The sequence below is a fragment of the Stenella coeruleoalba genome (genome assembly GCF_951394435.1).
Source record: "Stenella coeruleoalba genome assembly, chromosome: 2".
Lineage (NCBI taxonomy): Eukaryota > Metazoa > Chordata > Mammalia > Artiodactyla > Delphinidae > Stenella > Stenella coeruleoalba.
Genome location: NC_137147.1, coordinates 91,472,556 through 91,491,568, shown reverse-complemented (window position 1 = coordinate 91,491,568; position 19,013 = coordinate 91,472,556). Strand labels below are relative to the sequence as shown.

General features: G+C 37.3%; 2 protein-coding genes across 11 annotated transcripts in view; one reads left to right on the top strand and one right to left on the bottom strand.

Moving 5' to 3' along the window:
- Positions 1 to 4,278, bottom strand: part of GALK2 (galactokinase 2) — a 136,799-nt gene extending 132,521 nt beyond the window's left edge. For 2 of the 6 annotated variants that reach the window (XM_079914508.1, XM_079914513.1), the window contains exons 1-2: positions 4,151 to 4,278; positions 3,089 to 3,253 (exon numbers count right to left, since the gene is read on the bottom strand). In XM_079914508.1, the coding sequence (XP_079770634.1) occupies positions 3,089 to 3,153 (65 nt within the window). In that variant the 5' untranslated portion in view covers positions 3,154 to 3,253; positions 4,151 to 4,278. Of the gene's footprint in view, positions 1 to 3,088; positions 3,254 to 3,665; positions 3,844 to 3,911 lie in introns of those variants that run through there. The other 4 variants (XM_079914510.1, XM_079914509.1, XM_079914512.1 and 1 more) reach the window with 4 other exon arrangements.
- Positions 4,279 to 4,355: 77 nt separating this feature from the next.
- COPS2 (COP9 signalosome subunit 2) overlaps positions 4,356 to 19,013 on the top strand; it is a 36,819-nt gene continuing 22,161 nt past the window's right edge. For 2 of the 5 annotated variants that reach the window (XM_079914517.1, XM_079914516.1), the window contains exons 1-3: positions 4,356 to 4,418; positions 16,059 to 16,172; positions 16,843 to 16,920. In XM_079914517.1, coding sequence (XP_079770643.1) covers positions 4,365 to 4,418; positions 16,059 to 16,172; positions 16,843 to 16,920 — 246 coding nt within the window. In that variant the 5' untranslated portion in view covers positions 4,356 to 4,364. Of the gene's footprint in view, positions 4,419 to 14,467; positions 16,173 to 16,842; positions 16,921 to 19,013 lie in introns of those variants that run through there. The other 3 variants (XR_013827280.1, XM_079914514.1, XM_079914515.1) reach the window with 2 other exon arrangements.

The window sequence follows — 19,013 nt, the reverse complement described above, 5'->3', positions numbered from 1 at the left end:
ACGAGAAGTCCGCGCACCGCAACGTAGGGTAGCCCCCGCTCGCCACAACTAGAGAAAGCCATGCGCAGCAACGAAAACCCAACGCAGACAAAAATTAATTAATTAATTATTTATTTTTAAAAAACGCTCCATGCTTCCACTGCAGAGGGTACAGGTTCCAACCCTGGTCAGGGAAGTAAGATCCCTCATATGGTGCAGCCCCCCCACAAAAAAACAAATGTGTTCATTTCACAAAACTAGGGAGGTATGATCACCATTTTGGGTGGGAATAAAAATGAGTAGGCATTAGAGATACAAAAATGGCAAATAACATTGCTAAAATTGTGTAAGTGCATTTTACAAGAGACGTTTTCCCAAGGCCAAAGTCGATGTAAAAAATGGAAACTCCTAGCCTGCCTACTTATCCTTTATTTGCTTTATCCTTTAATTGCTGTAATTCCCACTACACAAGTTTAGAGATGGAAGATGTAATTGTAGTGTAGAGCATTCTGAAGGAATACTATGAGTAGTTGATTTAGTTAAAAATGATACATTTACTGAGTACTTTGTAAACACCATGTAGTTACATACATCATTTTATTTAATCTGAAGAGACTGAAGCAGATTAAAAGGACAACTAACAAGGTAAGGGCATTAATCTATAAGGTGGATATGTAATGAGATCATGCAAACTGTATTTATCAGAACTCCTCTCAGGAAAGAGTGGGTATTAAATGTAGGCAGAAATAACATTTTGATAAGCCACTTAGGTTCGTTGGTAAAATCAAGGGATATGCTCCAACAACAGCAGATAGTCGGCAATTTGCCTTTGAAGGAGAGAAAGTTCCTTCCCTGAGTGAAGTATGTAATTTATGCTACAGCTGATTGCATGACACAATGTTATACTGTTTACTCCTCATTTGACTTCTTTTTTTAAAAAATATTTATTTATTTATTTGGCTGTGCCGGGTCTTAGTTGCGGCATGCAAGATCTTTAGTTGTGGCATGTGAACTCTTAGTTGCAGCATGTGGGAGCTAGTTCCCTGACCAGGGATCAAGCCCGGGTCCCCTGCACTGGGAGCATGGAGTCTTAGCCACTGGACCACCAGAGAAGTCCCCCCATTTGACTTCTGGATCCATTTTTCACCCTTCTCTACCCTCCCGGAAGCTGATCTCTAAGGACTGTACCTGGGCTCCTTTACCCTCTGGCTTCTGGTTGGGGTTGGTCACTGGCAAGATATTAGAGGATGGTAAAACAGAGAAGTTGAGATATTTATCACACACACGAGTTCACACACCCTACCACAACTTTGCCATAGTTGTGACAGTAGCTATGTTTCCCTATAACCACAGCTGCTGTCGGAGGGTGCATCCTCTAGGGCTCCCACTCTTGCTAGGCTCTGGTAAAACCATTTCTTCCCTTTGCCCCTTCAAGCCTTCAAGAAATGGGATTTCCAGCCTGTTGCTAGTCCTTGTGTGTTTCACCATCCTTGTGGGTTCCCTCAACCCTACCCCATCTCTGTAAATAGTTCCTTCAGAAACTCTTTTCAGTTAATGTCCTCACCCCCGCTCCAGTATGCTATGAGTTTCCTGTCCAGATCTTGACTAACACAAAAGGAGTCCTCCTTTTCTGCCCTTCTAACATACGATGTTCAGCCTAAGTAAATGTAGTAAAAAAAAAAAAATGTTTTAAGGTAATTGCTCTGAAAGCTTCCAAATCATGAACCTGTTTGGGGTAACCACGTCTCAATCCAGCACTGGGGAGTCATGAATGCTAGAACATGCTTAAATATATCATGCTTTCACTGAGCATGCCGACTTTCAGAGGTAAGTAAAATAATTGTGTCCTCAAGGAGCTTTCAGCTTAATAAAGAATAAATACAAAATAATCATAATACAGGATAACATAAAATTATCAAAAATATACTTTTTTTTTTTTTTTGCGGTACGCAGGCCTCTGACTGTTGTGGCCTCTCCCGTTGAGGAGCACAGGCTCTGGACGCGCAGGCTCAGCGGCCATGGCTCACGGGCCCAGCCGCTCCGCGGCATGTGGGATCCTCCCAGACCGGGGCACAAACCCGTGTCCCCTGCATCGGCAGGTGGACCCTCAACCACTGCGTCACCAGGGAAGCCCAAAAATATACTTTTAAAGGGTCAAATTCTGTTGGGAATTAAATGGTCTATTATCTTTCACAAAACTGCCAAGACAATTCAATAGAGAAAGGATCTTTTTTTTTGACAAATAATGCTGGAACAATTTGTTATCCATATGCAGAAAAATATAAACCTCTACATTTACCTCACAGTTTATACAAAAATTAAACTTGAACTATATCATAGATCTGAATGTAAGAATTAAAACTACATAAAACTTCTAGAAGAAAACAAAAGAGAAAAATCTTAGTGCCCTTGGGTATGGCAAATATTACTTAAATACAACAAAAAGTATAAAGAACACTTACAACTCAATGGTAGTAAGATAACCAATTTAAAAATGGGCAAAAGGGTGCCCGCTTCAGCAGCACATATACTAAAGCAACCTAAATGTTCATCAACAGAGGAATGGATAAAGAAGATGTGGTACATATTACAATGGAATATCACCCAACCATAAAAAAAGAACAAAATAATGCCATTTGCAGCAACATGGATGGACCTAGAGGCTGTCACACTGAGTGAAGAAAGCAGATACAGAAAGACAAATATCATATGATATCGCTTATATGTGGAATCTAGAAAAAACGGTACAAATGAACTTATTTACAAAACAGAAGTAGAGTCACAGATGTAGAAAACAAACTTATGGTTACTGGGGGATAAGGGGGAGAGATAAATTGGGAGATTGGGACTGATGTATACACACTACTATATATAAAATAGATAACTAATAATAACCTGTTGTGTAGCACAGGGAACTCTACTCAATACTCTGTAATGGCCTATATGGGAAAAGAATCTAAAAAAAAAAAGAGTGGATATATGTATAACTGATTCACTTCCCTGTACACCTGAAACATAACATTGTAAATCAACTATACTCCAATAAAAATTTTTTAAATTATTTTAAAAAAACAAAAACAAATGATTACTAAAAAATCCAGGTACTTACTTTCTTGGCGTTCCCAATTCAGGGAGCATGGGTTGATCCCTGGTCGGGGAACTAAGATTCCGCATGCCGCAGGAACAAGCAAACAAAAAAAATCAGTTACTGAGTAACTGCCAAAATGGAAAAAAAAAAAAATCCAGTCTGCAATTCCTCTTCCTGGACTTTTTCCTAAGGAAAAGTAAAGTGACAATGATACTCGCTCCAGACTTGTTTAAAATGGTGGTACTGTTGCAATATTCAAAATGTGTAACAATAATAGCATGCTTAAGTAAATTACGGTGCATTGGTACATTCAACCAAGGGCTTATTATGCCGCCATTAAAATAATCATTGTCAACAATATATTGCATACATTGTCCTATGCTGTTACATAACTAGGTGCAGAAAGAATCTGAAATTATATCTGTGTTATAGCTATATAAAATTTGTGAATTCAAGTGGACAAAACTGGAAGTTTATATGGAAAATGTTGTTTGAAAAGCAGTTTTTTCCCCTTCATTTCATTTTTTTATTTCGAATTCTACTAACGATGTTGTGCAACAATAACGCATTTTTTAAAAAAACAGTCGTTAGCTGTTACCTTAATTCGGTCCCACGGGCAGTAAAGGTTAGTTTATAATTCGTTGAACAACTGAATAAGACTTCAGATGCCTCCATTGATTGATACTTTACTAATTTGGGATATCCACAGAGTCGTTTTGCCGACTACAAATATAACAAACATTACGTGTAAATCGTGCTGCCGAAAGGTTTCCAAACATCACATGACCACCCACCAAAATGTGTGGGCTAAATGCGCATCGATAATCATGGCAAAAATAACTACCTGTCACATAGGATGGGCATGTCAGACTTTTCTCCGCGAAAGGCTGCTGGTCCCAAGCTGCCTCTTACTTTCACCAGAATGAAATGGTTCCAGAATCCCAGGCAAGGGAGGATACTGTTCCCTTGCCCAGGAGGCTGGAAACGGCTCGTTGTGAGCTCAAGGTTTCCAAGGCCCCTCAGCCGAGATCCGCAACACTCGAGGATTCCCTAGTTGCTAGGTTTAGTTGCTAAGGCACCAACCTTCTCACAGGAAGAGGGGACGGTGCAATCGCTTTCGGCGTCGGAGCGAGTCCTCTGGAAACCGAGCTCATTTGTTCCGGGAGGAAACAGTCACCTCCTCTAAGAGCGACGGGAAGGCGAGGAGAAGCTGGGAGTGACGCCTCTGAGCCGCGGAGGATTGTGGGAGGAGGTTGTCTCCAATTTCTCCTCCCCCGCCCCCCCCGTCCCAGCCAAGATGTCTGACATGGAGGATGATTTCATGTGCGATGATGAGGAGGACTACGACCTGGTGAGGCGCAGGGAACAGAACTCTGGGACTGGAGGTGGCTTCTGGCTTTAGGGGCCGGGGCGGCCGCGGCCTTTCCCCGTTGAACATGTGCTCCTTCCAGCCTCTCCCGGTGCAGTGACAGGACGAGTTTACCTCCTCCCCCTTCCCGCACCGGGCCCGGGCCCTGCCTCTCCAGCATGGGGGGAGGGAGGGTAAAGGAGGCAGCGAAGGGGGTCCCGAGCATTGCGCTCCAAGTCCAAGCGCCTCCTCCGTTTCCCCTGGCCTCCAGCGCCCGGTTCTGTATGCCTCCTCCCTCTTCCCTACCGCGCGAGCCGCCTTGGGGACCGTGCAGTGGTCTAGGCCCCGGCGATGCCCTTTCGGGCCCAGCATTCTCGGCCCCTCTTATTCACACTTGAATTGAGCGGGTGCGAAATGCTGGGAGAGGGGTCCGAAAACTAGGAGGCCTTACTGCTCGCAGGCCTGACAGCGAAAAGCCACTTGTGAGTCTCCTGGAAACAGAGCTTAATTAGTCTTGTCCAGGGTCCGTTTTGGTTTAAGGTAAAGGTGCAGTAGAGAACTGAGAGCAAGGCTAGCTTTAAAAAAGTAGTTTAACTACTTGTTTAAAGAGAAAAGCTGGTAAGGAGGTTTTGCTTTTTGTTTGTTTCGGGTTTGGCGGGTGGGGTGGTATAAGGGGATTGACACATTGGCTTTTATCCTGACTTAGAAATTTCCCAATATTCAAAGTTAAAAATATCAACAGTGTAGAACTAAACGAATTTCTGTAGCTGAATGGTGATTTTTAGAGATTCAGGGTTTAATTTATGAACAGATTTACAGGTTTTTAAAAATTCACTAACATTTCAAGTTGATATTCAAAAACATTACCTGTGTGGGAACTAAGAAAGATTATCTGCACCAAGAATTAGCGTCAACTTGGCTTTGCTTTTTATTTGGGGGTGTTTTTGTGCATGGTTCTTGTATATTATGGTGATGCTGCATTATCGTAAAGTTATGAAATAGTTGCTTAGGGAAGTCTGTCTCATATTTTAGGTGCCAGAGAGTTCTCAAGATATTAATACATCGTTTTGAATTAGTGTAAATCTTTGTATAGTCGTTTCCAATTAATCTTTCCCTTTTAAAAGAAGGCATATTTGCAAAAGGGAGAGGGAAATGCTTGTTATTACCTGAAATTTTTAGTAGAGGTGTTGATAATTCTTAAAGTTAAACGCAGAGTTTTGCTAATAGTTAAGATTTCTGCCTTCCATTTTAGTTTCTTCAGATCAAGCCAGTTTTAGTCAGTGCCCTAAGTCCATTAAGAATATGCTAATTGTAATATTTTGTGCATTTTTATTTATTATATGTTTACTTATATTACAGGTACTTTTTAACTACGGAAGTGTTTCTTTTAACTGTTCTAACTAGTGTTTTTACATGTTTGTACCTATCTCTTTTCTAAGCAATAGTTTTTTGAATACATGACTTATTAGCACTATGAGTGAGTCTCTAACGTAAGAATGACAATGAGAATCTTACAGTCCCATGAAGTACTCAGTTCATTTTTGCAAGGATTTTAATTAAACAAACATGATTTAACTTGGCTATGTTTCTCCAGCGTTTGAGGGCCTACAGTACGTGTACAATATAAAATTGAACATGTAGTTTTAACCTTTTTTTTAAATTTCTTAACCAAAAAATGTAAGATTTTACACTACCACACACAATTAAATAATAATTCCCCACTCCAGCATTCTGTTAAATAGTCCTCCCCCCATATCTCTCTTACATAGATATCATATTAATTTAGTTTTTACTTCCTTAGTTAATTTCCTTAAGCCACTATGTTTAAAAAAAAAGATTAAGAGGGCTGGTTGCCATTTCATGCTTACATGTTGCCAAAAGAAAAGTTGTTGTTTTTGTTTTTTAATAGTTATTTGCCTGGGTCTTTTCTGTTTTTTTGTTTCTTAGAATTTAAAGAGTCAGAATTGACTTGCTGTTTTAGGGAAACTTCTTTTTTATTAAAAAATGTATTGTTTGTTGGAAAGTTTGCCATCACCTCATTTTAGTCAAAATGTTAACAAGAACCATGAGTATCCTAACTACAGATATATTCAGTATATATTTTATAAGTTGTCTGTTGATAAATTTTAATACCCTAAATCACTTCTTGTTCTTGCCCAATCTAGTAGAAATAGGTAGTTAGGATACCACTGGAAAAAGTAAAAATTTGTTTCCAAAACTATACTGTTTTATCGAAAAAAGTAAATAATGATTTGTGCCCAAGAGCTAAATGAGAATTAAGTTGGTTAAAAAAAAGAAGAAACAAACATGAAATTAATTCAATAGGCTTGACCTTTTATTTCTAAGAGCTTTTTGACTTTTATTTGAGGCAAAAGCAGGCATTTTCTAAGCATAGGAGTGAATGGAGAAGTAGAAGACGGTACTGGTAAATGTCTTTTAATCCAATGGTAATTTTACAGATTTATATACGATAGTGTTAATAGTAACAATTAATAATAATAAGTAATAACTATAGTGCCGTTCATTAAGTTAATAAGGCCCTTGATAGATAAGTTAACTGTATTGTAATTCCACAGTTCAGCCATTCTAGCATGAAGTTGACTGGTACTTCTAATAATCTTTTAGAAAGGATTTAAGACAGACTGATGTAATACCAAAAATTATTCTTTAGTAGTTCCTCTTATAGGTATTGTATATTTGAACTTAAATGTTATTATTAGAAAAAAATGTTGAAAAGGTAGACTAATTCTGCTTGGTTAGATGTATTACTGAAATGTGAGCCTCTTTATAGTCACCTAGTCAGGTTTATAGTTGTGATTCGTGAATGAATGTTTACTATTATTGTTATTCTTGTCTTAATAAATAGCTGTTTTAATGCCCTAGAAGTTTATTTCTTTTTTCCTACTTTTTGGGGGGAGAGAGAAGAGCCTTAGCTATAGGATATCTTACAGAATCTCTTATTTGTCACAACTTTAACAAGATCAGACAAATGTCATGTATGTTATAAAGAACCTTAGAACATGGTTTAGCAAATTAAAATATAACAGTTCCATTTTTTAAAAAGATTTTTGAATGGACATGAATAGAATATACACTTTGAAAAAGAAGTAGATTAATATAGGACAGGGGCAAAAAATAGCTTCAGGGATTTGTGTGTTTAATACTAAGACATTCACTTGTCACTCACTGTACATATAAGGAACTTGGAGGTTATAGGTTGTTTTATTCTGAGACTGTTGTCTCAGTCACAGGCTTGACAAACAAAATGTTGGGGATCTTTAAGAACAGATTTTCAAACAATATACTTTTTGTGGTCTGGGCCATTGTTTTTTATGCTGTACACACATTTGGAATTCTGCATGTAGTCTTCACAAAGATGAAGTTTGATTATACAGTTGAGGCTTAAAAAAAACATGACAGGGAATTCCCTGGCAGTCCAGTGGTTAGAACTTGGAGCTTTCTTTGCCGTGGGCTCAGGTTTAATCCCTGGTCGCGGAATTAAGATCCCACAAGCTGCTCAGAGTGGCCCAAAAAAAAAAAAAAAAAAGACATGTTTAATTGTAAATAATTGGAAACACCCCCCAAATTATCAGTAGTACGGGAATACTATTAATATTAATAAGGTAATAATAGATAAATTATGATATATCCATGTGATGGAAAGTATGTCAGCATTTCAAACCATGCTTCTAAAGAATATCCAATGATATGAAAAAATTGATAAATTAGTCAGTACTCTTGGGTGTAAGGGAGGACAGGAATACATGTCACACTAGCTTAAACTAAAAAGAGTGTGTATTGGCTCACATCACCAGGAAGTGTAAATATGGCTGGATTCATGGCTCAGATAATGATGCTGGGTCTTTTTCTGTTTCTGTCTCTTCCTGGGCTGCTTTCCTCACTGTATTGGCTTAATTGCCTTCACATTATATCACAAGATCTTGTGATATAATGTGTTATCTTCCTAGTATTATAACCCCAAAGGCAAAAAAGAGTCTTCCTTGCTAGCTCTAACAGTGAAACCCAGGAAGAACTTTTATTGATTCACCTTAGGCCTGCATCGCCTTCTTCAAACCGCTCAGTCCCTGTAGAGAGGGAGGATAGGTTGCTTCCCCTGCCCTGTGGGAGGAGCACTATAATTGAAAACCCTCACCTAGGAGAGGAAGAGTCAATCACCATTGCTGTGCACATAGTGAACACATGTCCACTATAAATATGTAATCCATATTATGATTTTATTGGGTGGGGCTAAAATTCATTTTGCTGGGTGGGAAAAATATAGAAAAAATGTCTGGAAAATATGAAAAGTGTCAGGAAAATTAAAATGTGTTTATTTCTTGCAAACCTTTCACAGTGAACCTGCATTTTATTGCTGGGGGGAGAGGGGATGGTTTACAGGGTACAAATGATGAACAGAAATCTTACTTTGATCTTGGCTGGGGGGTGGGGGGGCGCGCCAAACAGTGATTTTTGTCATTGCTCAAAATTTTTTAGAGTTCTTCAGAACCTGAAGCATCTAGCTTTTTAAAATAGGTAATACATGCACATGGTTCAAAAACGTGAAATGTTAAAATAAAATTTCCATTTTTGTTCCCTATTTGCCCAGTTCCCATTCCTCCCCGTAGGTAACCAAATACACATTTTTATCCCACTCCCCTTTTTTAAACCAAGATGTAGCATATTTAGCATATTATGTATATTGTTCTACACTTGGCTTTTTACTTTATCTTGGAGATTATTCCATAGAACTATGCAGAGAGATTACTTACTTCTTTTTATAGCTGCATTGATTGCTTGGATGTACCATACTTTATTTAACCAGTTCTCTATGGATGAGAATTTGGCCTGTTTCCTTTTGCTGTTGTAAACAGTGTGCAGCTTCTTTTTTTTTTTTTTTTTTAAACTTGAGCTATAACCAAGTTTTCTCCATTCTATAGGTGTCAAAAATTGTGTGAGTCGGGTTTGATAAATAAGTTGGGCCCTCAAACTGGATGATGCTGTTTTAGGTCGGAAACATCTAACTTAAGAATTTCAGAAGTGTTACTTAATAATCCATGTCAGTATAATTGGAATAATTTACCAGTAATTTACCACCTCTTAAAGTTACTACTTTAAAGAACATTGGTTTGAAATATAAGTTTGGGTGTATTTTCAAAAAGGCCTGTTGAATTACCTCATAGGTATATCCTATATAATGAAATTAGAGAGGTTCAAACAAGAATAACTAATGACAAGGATGTCGTCATAAGATCTCCCATAAGTAATGAGAGACAGCTCTTATGTGCTAACAAGGAGATAAATTTTTTCATCCCTAATGTAAATCTGTAAAGTATGAACATCCAACAGAATAAATTTGTACTTGTGTACCATGTCCCAAAATGAACACATGGATCTAAGCAAGAATTAGAGATCAACCCCCATAATTGACAGGAGAGGAACTGAAACATCCAGTGTAAGTGACTTACCTAAATTTACATGACAAATTAGAGGCCGAGTCAAAACTAGAGCCCAAGTCTAATGACTTCAATGATGTCTTGTTGGAAAATTTAATTTGAAGACTGAAAGTTTAGGACAGATAAAAGAATGTTCTGATTTATACCATAGACAAATTAGGATCCATTACCTTGAGTGAAATTTTTAAAAGTTTGGTTAATTTTATGAATGGCTAAACCACAGTTGGCTACCTAGGACTTGGATTAAATCTCATCCTTTAAGGATAATGAGACTTTGCCCTAGATGCCCAACATCTAGTATAGCTGTCTAAACATGGTCAAGGCTTAGGAAGCATTGTTAATGGTGAGTCTTGTTTTCCTAGAGCACATTTCTTAAGACCTCTATTGGCAAGAGACACAAGTACATGAACTATGAAACTGACCCTGTTCAGCAGTGGCTACATTCCAACATAGAGTCAAAATTGTCTCTACCTATTGTGTGTTGTGTTATTTTGGAACATTCACCCACTTTTCATTTCAATTAAGCAAACACTTATTGAGCATTTTGTAATATACCAGGCTCTGGGGATACCAAGATGAGTAAAAGTAAGTTCTTGCTTTTGAGAAGCTCTTGGTGGGGCAGGTGAGGGGAGAGGGGAGGTGGGAACAGCAAACACACAAGACTCCGTCTTAGAGACATGCCATGTCATGTAGAAGCATGACTGAGGAGAAAATTTATTTTGCTAAGAAGAGTTGGAGAAAGAATCACAAGGTAAGCCTTGATGAATACCTTTCTCAGGAGTGTTAGGGGTGGGGCACATCATAGGAGAAAAGTGGGAAGTTTGTTGGAAGGGGCGGTGGATTAGAATTCCTAGCAGAGAGACCAGTGTATGCCAAAGCAGAGATTTTGAAGTACATGGCATATTTGGGGGGAAGAAAGAATAGATTTGGTTGGTGTAGATGGGTACGTAATTGCTTTGGGAAGATGTCAGAACATGAGTTATTATGTAAGTGGGTTGGAACTATTATGAACTTCAGTGGATTTTTAAAAATCCCTTTAACACTGTTCGAGTGCTTGCTTTTTCATATATTGCTTAAATTCTTTGTTTTTTTTAAAGCATTCTTAATATGTAGGTTAAAACTTCAATTTCTCTTTTTAAAACATTTCATTTATGCTTTTATAAATTATAGTTAGCACCTCTTCATCTGACATAAGGGAATTCAGTTAGCAATATTTTTTTAATACTTTTCCTATATTCCCTATTTTGACTAATGGTATTGTGTGTAACCAAGTCAGCAATAGTCTTTAGAGATAACATTTCCCCTTTCTTGTGCCCATATGATGTGTCCTTTTTATTTTACATCCTTAACATCGCATATATTTATTCTATCCCCTTCCTCTTCTCCCTGTTCTACTGCTTGGATCAGACCTTCATCATGTCTTGGCCAGAGTGTTGTAAGAGTATCCAGTGGGCTACTTCATTACTACCAGAATGCTCTTCCTAAAACACAAGTCTAATTCCCTATAAAACATTTTAGTGCGTCTCGATTTGATCTTAACTTCTTGCTAGACTTGTACAGTTCTACTGTCTGATCCAGTTTATCTCTTATCAGCTCTACACACATCCTGTGTTTCAGCCCAATCAGACTATTGATGGTTCTTCCAAATATGCAATGCCATTTCAAGCTTCCGTGCTTTTGCATGGTTAATTGTTTTATTTCCGGTACCTTGTCTCATCCCTGGGAACTTCTATTCCTACTTTTAGACCTGGTTCAGGTAACTTTTCCCTCTTCTAACTCATTCAAGAGTAGTTGATTACTCCTCATCTGAGCTGCCACTCACTGTACCTAGTATGTGTCTCTGTTACTGCTTTTATTGTGTTATATTGGTGTTTCATTTGCATATCTGTCTCAGACCATGAATAGCTTGAGGGGAAAGACTTAATTTGCATTAGTTGAGCAACATTTAATTGCTGGTTTATACTAAAGATCATTATCATTGAGTATAAATAATAGATATAAATAATATATAATAGATATTCTACACAAAAGAATTATTCTAAAGACTTCTCAAAATATCTTCAGTGTAAAAATCATGCCAGTGTAGTAAGTGAATAGTTTTTGCTGTAGCATAGTTTGTATTGATGGTGTGATTCACTGAGTTGCAAATGACAGGTTAGTGATGTCATGGAGGCTGCAACATGGTGTTGCAGATCGTAACACGGGACTGCCTAATTATAAGAAACCAGTCAGTAACGTATCAGCTGTGCCAATTCTCATGTATTTATACATTTCACCAGTAACACTTAAGAACTGAATTGCAATTATGCAAAAAATATACATTTCACTTCTCAACCCATGCAATATGAAAAACCAAAATAACATATTCACAAAATGCTGAGGGCTGGATTAAGTCTTATCTCAATTGTAGTGATTTGGGGGAGTTATGTAGAAGTTAGAAATATCATTAGCTGGAGCCAGTCAGTTCCCAGAAGTTGGAGGTAGTCAGTCTTGTACTACAAGAGGCATTCAGACATGGTAGGAAATATAAAGGTTCCTGCCTTCAACAATGTTATAATCAGTTCAGTAATTTCCAGTAATTGAAGTTAACCTTCTGGCAACTCCATGTCCTATTCATGTGTGCCTCTCAGCTTCTACTGGTCAGTTTTTTTTTTCCTAATCCGTTATGGGTTAAGAAACCAAAAATAAATGGGCTTTGAGTAAGAGTCCAGATTCTTAGACTTGGTGATAGATGTAAATCAAAGATATTTTGCTTCCAAGTTCAGGGGTGCATGTGAAGATTTGGGTTGCATAAAGGTCATTTTCTGGTTCTAGCTATTCCCATATATTATTGAACAGTTACTAGAGAATAACTGAGAAGAACTGATTTCCAAAGGTGAGAGTAGGTTTTATAGCTATGATTCTTTACTCCAAGTCTTCCCTGAGGAGGTGATGCTTAAGCTGTAATGACATGCAGTGGTTAATAGGATGAAGAGAAGTAGAAAGAAAAAGGAATGTCATGTAAAGGTGAGAACAAGTTTGGCAACTTGTGAGGTAAGGCCAGGGTGGCTGCAGCAAAGTGAATGAGGGAGGGCTAGACAGGAGATATGGTTGGGTGCATAATCGAGTCACATTTTGGTGATTTTTGAACTTGATTTTAAGAGCAATGGGAAACCATTTTTGAGAAGAGGAATGAGATAATTTACATTTTCTGAAGATTATTCTGGCTGCTTACCCTAAGAAGACTGGAATTTGAAAGTTAAAAAGGAGAATGGGGGGCTTCCCTGGTGGCGCAGTGGTTGAGAGTCCGCCTGCCGATGCAGGGGACACGGGTTCATGCCCCGGTCCGGGAAGATCCCACATGCCGCGGAGTGGCTGGGCCCGTGAGCCATGGCCGCTGAGCCTGCGCGTCCGGAGCCTGTGCTCCACAACGGGAGAGGCCCGCGTACAGCAAAAAAAAAAAAAAAAAAAAAAAAAAGGAGCGTGGGAAGGTTATAGTTGTGGAGAGATGAAAGTGGCGTCGTAGACTGGGGTGGTGGCGGGGCAGGGGGGAGTGGATGGACTTGGGATTCATGTTCAAGGTAGAATCAGTAAGGACTTTTTATGTTCCAGCGGTATGATTGCTTTTAGTTGTTTAGCTATCTCCCGTTACAGTTTCGTGTCTGCTGTTCTCTTTTCCCCTTTCTTGTTTTGTCCAGCATGCAAACTCCCATTTATCTTTCACAACCTGGCTCAGAAGCCATTACTCTCATAACATGATTTGGTGTATACACTGGCATGTTCATTATTTATTAATTGCTCTTTTAGTTTAATCAGTTTTACTGTAGTCAAACCTAAATTACAGGGTTAGGAAGTGAATGAGTGATTATGAACTTTACGCACTACTCAGAATTTGATCCCCACTCTAAGAGAAGTGTTCCAGAGGATTTTCATATATTGAGCATAACTGAATTCCTGATACTTACATTTGTGAGACAGAGTGCCAGTGCTTCACAGGAAGTATCTTTATACAAGGAAATAATTATCCTCCAGAGGGCGCACATTACAAAGCCATTGTGGTCAGCTAAAACTGATTCTATACTAAGATCAAACACCTCCCTCCATCTACTGGTCATAGGAAAAATTCATCTTGTGTTTACATATTTTTGAGCTTTCTAACACTACACTCATGTGCATTTTTTCTTTCATGTGCCTTTATGAGACAATACAAAATTTCTCATAAGTATCTGCAAAAAAAGTTTACCTGTACTTGGATTTAGAAATAGCTGTTCTTGTCTTTTTCTGTTTACTTTCAGGCACAATTCTGAATTTGGCATAAACTTGCCCTTTGTGATGACTCGTAGCTGAAGGAAATAATCTTCTCTCTTCCTAAAATAATAGTTTTTACTGCACTAATTTATGTATATTTTATAATCCTCATCATTAAATTGAATATCATATCCTGGAACTATGTTAAACTCTTGTTTATACCGCTCCACAAAATAGTGTTACTCCAATTTTTCTTGGTGCTTTATTGTTCCATAACTAGGAACTGAATTTATGTGATGAAAAGTCACATAAAACTATATAACTAAATTTTGTTTTATTTATTTTGATTTGTTACAAGACTAAAGTGTGTTAATATAACTAAATAGCTGTTGAGTAATGTGGAATGCACATAAAGCAAATATTCTTATAAACATATAGTTATATTTAGTAACAGAGTACTCTGCTATATATAGATTACCATCCTCAGTAGTCAGGCCATGTTAGAATAATGAAATTTAGACTTAGGGAGTAGCAAAAGCTAGATTATGGAGTTAAAGGTGAATAGGTAACATTTACATAATAATTAGTATTCACATTGATTTTTCTCAGGCTCTATTATCAACAAAAGGTTAACCACTACAGAACTGAAGATCATAACCAATATTTCTTTACAATTTGCTTTTGTGTTGATTCTGTGGAAATCATAGTTTTGACCTGAAGGAAAGAAATGATTCTACAGTAGTTCAAGACCCCCGGTGTTTGCCTGAAACCAAGGACAGTACTAAACCATATATATGCTGTGTTTCTTCCTATACATGCATACCTGTAATGTAGTTTAATTTATAAATTAGGCACAGTAATAGATTAACAAGAATAATAAAATAGAACAATTATAACAATATACTGTAATAAAAGTTGTACGAATGTGGTCTCTGTCCTTAATTAACTCCTTCAACTTTGCCAGAAATGTGACAATGACTTCTTCATTAGCAGATGTAGCCTCTACAGTAATTTTATATTTTTCAGTCCAAACCTGTTCCTGAAACTAGGCAGCCATCCCTTACTTGCAGCAAATGGCCTGGTGTCACTCGTTTCAGGGAATCCTTTGCTGACATCTTTGTATAGGCTCAATGTTTTCTGGCATAATACATTACCATCGGTCAGAACATGTTTTCTGTTCATGTCCTTCATCCACAAATTTAATGCCTTTTTCATCTTAACTAAGTACTTTTCACACACTGTGGCCATAACTTCTGCAACAGCAAAGCTAGCACAAATTTCTTTTTTCCGTCGCAATTTTGTGGATAGAAGATTCGTTCTTACCATGGATCTTAGCAACCTTAGCATACATTTTTTTTCTTTTCCTTAAGTTGAGAACTTTCACCTTTTCAATTAAAAGAAGCACTTTAGGGCCTCTCTTTGGCATATGTGAATTTCTACCATCACTACTTTTGAGCTTTGGGGCCATTTTTAAGTACAGTAAGGGTAACATGAACACAAGCACTGTGATACCACAATAGTGGATCTGATAACTGAGCCCGCTGTTAAGTGACTCACAGGACAGGTGGGATATTCTGGACAAAGGGATGATTCACATTCAGGGTGGAACAGAGAGAGATGGCAAGAGATGTCTTCGTGCTACTCAGAATGACTCACAATTTAAAACTTATGAATTGTTTACTTCTGGAATTTTCCAGTTTCTATACCTCAACTGATGGAGCAACTGAAACCATAGAAAGTGAAACCACGGATAAGGAGGGACTACTGTACTCTGCTAGCCACTTGATTTGGGGTTTTCCCCTTGTTATTTAACTAATGTTTAAACATCAGTGGGGTTTCACCTATGTAATTGCTTTGTTTTTTATAAATGTGTGGATTTTCTCTTAACATTATTCACATTTTAGCAATGTGTGGGTTTCTTTTCTTTTTTTCCTTCATTTTAATATCTCTTTCTAACACACAGGAATACTCTGAAGATAGTAACTCTGAGCCAAATGTGGATTTGGAAAATCAGTACTATAATTCCAAAGCATTAAAAGAAGACGACCCAAAAGCAGCATTAAGCAGTTTCCAAAAGGTTCATATGTTTTCTGGCTGGTTCTGTGTCTTATATTTTTCTAAATGATGTCTTAAATCAAGTAAATTCCAAGTGATTTTATATCAGTAGTACGTTTGGATACTTAGTGATAATCCTGTAAAATAAGTTTGCATTATGCAACAAAAGCAAATATTTGAAAAGGGCTATCCTTTTGTTTTTTCCAATCAGGTTATCTGTAGAGCAGGGCCATTGTCCTGAAAAGCTAGTATGGTTCTGGCAGAAAGAGAATCAACATGCTGGTCAATAGTTACTATCCCTGCAATCCTGTTCCTTTGTCTTTTGGTGACAAATCACACAGGTGTGGTTTCATTATTAAATAGTGTGATTTCTTTCCTATTGATAAACTTTTGGGTTATTCTTACCAGCGGATTTTTCAGAGGAATAAAAAGTACTTCTGGGATTGTATAATCAAGAAGTAGTTCTTATTTAATCTTTTGATGAAGAAACTTCAAAATAAGCTCACTTACCTTAAGTAAGCATTTTAAGGCTGGTTTCTTTTCTTAAGCCTATTAAAAATGACATTGAGAAGTAGAGTTCTTGGGGCAGTGTTTTTCATGCATATAATGTAAAATTAGTTTACAACTTAGATATTGAGTGTCATTAGAAAATAACGGTATTAAATTATACTGGAAGTTTCTTCTTTTTTTAGGTTTTGGAACTTGAAGGTGAAAAAGGAGAATGGGGATTTAAAGCACTGAAACAAATGATTAAGATTAACTTCAAGTTGGTAAGATTTGTTTCGAGAGGAATTAAACTGTTAATGAAATTCTGTACTTAAAAACCTCATGGCAACAAAATGTCATTATATCTATTTCTCTAAAATAATTCTGTTGATATGTTTCCATATTTAGCCTGCTTTTCATTTGTGACTACAGTAGTACTAAATTTTAAAAATTCTGCATAGGATACAAAGTTTTCTGTTTAAGAAAACTTATCTTTTCGATACATGGGCAGTATTTAGCTGCATTATTAATAGAATGACTTTTCGCTGCCAGGCTAGGTCAATCAGTAGAGCATGAGACTCTTAATAGAGTGACTTTTAAACAAACTATTAGTGTTTATTTTGGAGTTCTGAGGTTGTACTTTTTATTACAAAACGTTCCTCTTCAACTGATTAGGGCTAAAACCTTCATGGCTCCTCTCTTTGTCTCTCACCCCACAAATAATCCATTGGTAAATCCAGGTGGCTTTATATATCTTCAGAATACGTTCAGTATATTTTATAATTTAGAGGGCTATGGAAGCATCAGGTGTCTCAGGGGATGGAGATTTTGATTGAACAATTACGGTGACGTTACGGGCCCATGTTCAACTCCTAAGATTCTGTGATTTGAAATAATACCAAGAGACCCTATAGAAATCTACTATTTTAACATACTATAGCAGTCGTTTAGTTTTTGAGCCCGCTTAAATGTATGCCACCCGTAGGGTTTGATTTTACCATTTTACCTTGAGCCAAGATGGGAAGCAAGTGAAAGGAGAGGATTATTTGTATTTTGTGTTATTTTGCCTACCTTCCTTCTCTACCTTTTTTATGCTGTAGTAGCATCTCTGAATAAGTTGTGGTTTACAAGAGTAGTTTCAGCTTCCATCCCTGCCGCCTCATTTTTGAGGTAGATTCAGAGTCGGACTCATGTTTCTGTGTAGTCCTCTTGGGCAGTAAAAAGTTGGAAAGGTTTGTTGTCAGCTGCTCTGTGCATTCACCACTGCAAATAAAAACCAGTAAACCTAATCGTCCCTCAGTCTTTAATTACAGTAACATAATTTTTGAAAAATTAGCTTTAAAGTTATTGTGGCATAAGGAAATGAAGTCAAAACTAACTTTTTGCTAAAATCCTATTTCAGTATCAAGATATAATCTCAAAGTTGGGACAGTCATATTTCTGATTTCCATTTTGCTAGGAGATACGTTCTATAACTTGGGTTTTAGTGGCTCATTGAGAGGGTGTTACCTATTATTTACCCCCACGTGGTGTTGGTATACTTGGAAACGAAAGTAGTTTGATGTATATTGCTAAAGCTTTTCTCATTGTTCTATCTGTTTTTTCTCACCTACCCCTACTAGTTTTCTTTTTTGTAATTCACTTGCTTAGAACGTTTCAGGGAGTCTTCTCATGTTTTTCTTTTTTTGTCCTTCATGCTATATACCAGGGCAGAACATAGTCATAAGCAGAAAAATTACAGTGTCATTAATTTATTCTTCACCCTAATAAATTTACATGTTCTGTCATTCAAGAAAAAAAGCATTGTATCTGCCATTGCTCCACTCTGTGATTAAAAGTAGAGTATATTGTTAATCCCAATAAAAAGAGGGATTAACAGCACTTGGAGATTGTGGGGACTGTGGATGCAGGTTATAAGGTTAGACTCATAAGTTGACTTATATGATATGCTCTGAGGGATGATAGACCCTCTGCCAAAATATTTAAGTGCTGGAAATTTCACTAATAGTCCTTTATTTCCTCAGATCTTTCATGTTACCTGGAATAACCACAGTAATGCAAATAGTCCTGCAAGGAATAGCAACAGTAGCTACATCTGCTGTTGAGTAGGGCCTTAGGTGGGAGGACTTTTCCCCTTTTTAGGGGTTGGGAGGACTTTTCTTGATAGTGGGATGAGTACCTGGGCTTGAAGAGATTCTTTCACTTCACATTTTAATATAAAAGCCTGCCAATAATAGGAAGAGAAGAAATATATAACTATTGTTAGAGAGCTTCCTGATGAAGGGGTAAATTTTTAGGAAAGAATATTTGAAAAGTAGGACTTATTTCTATCTTTTGGTCTATGAATATTTTAGTAGTTTTTGTGATTTAAATAAAT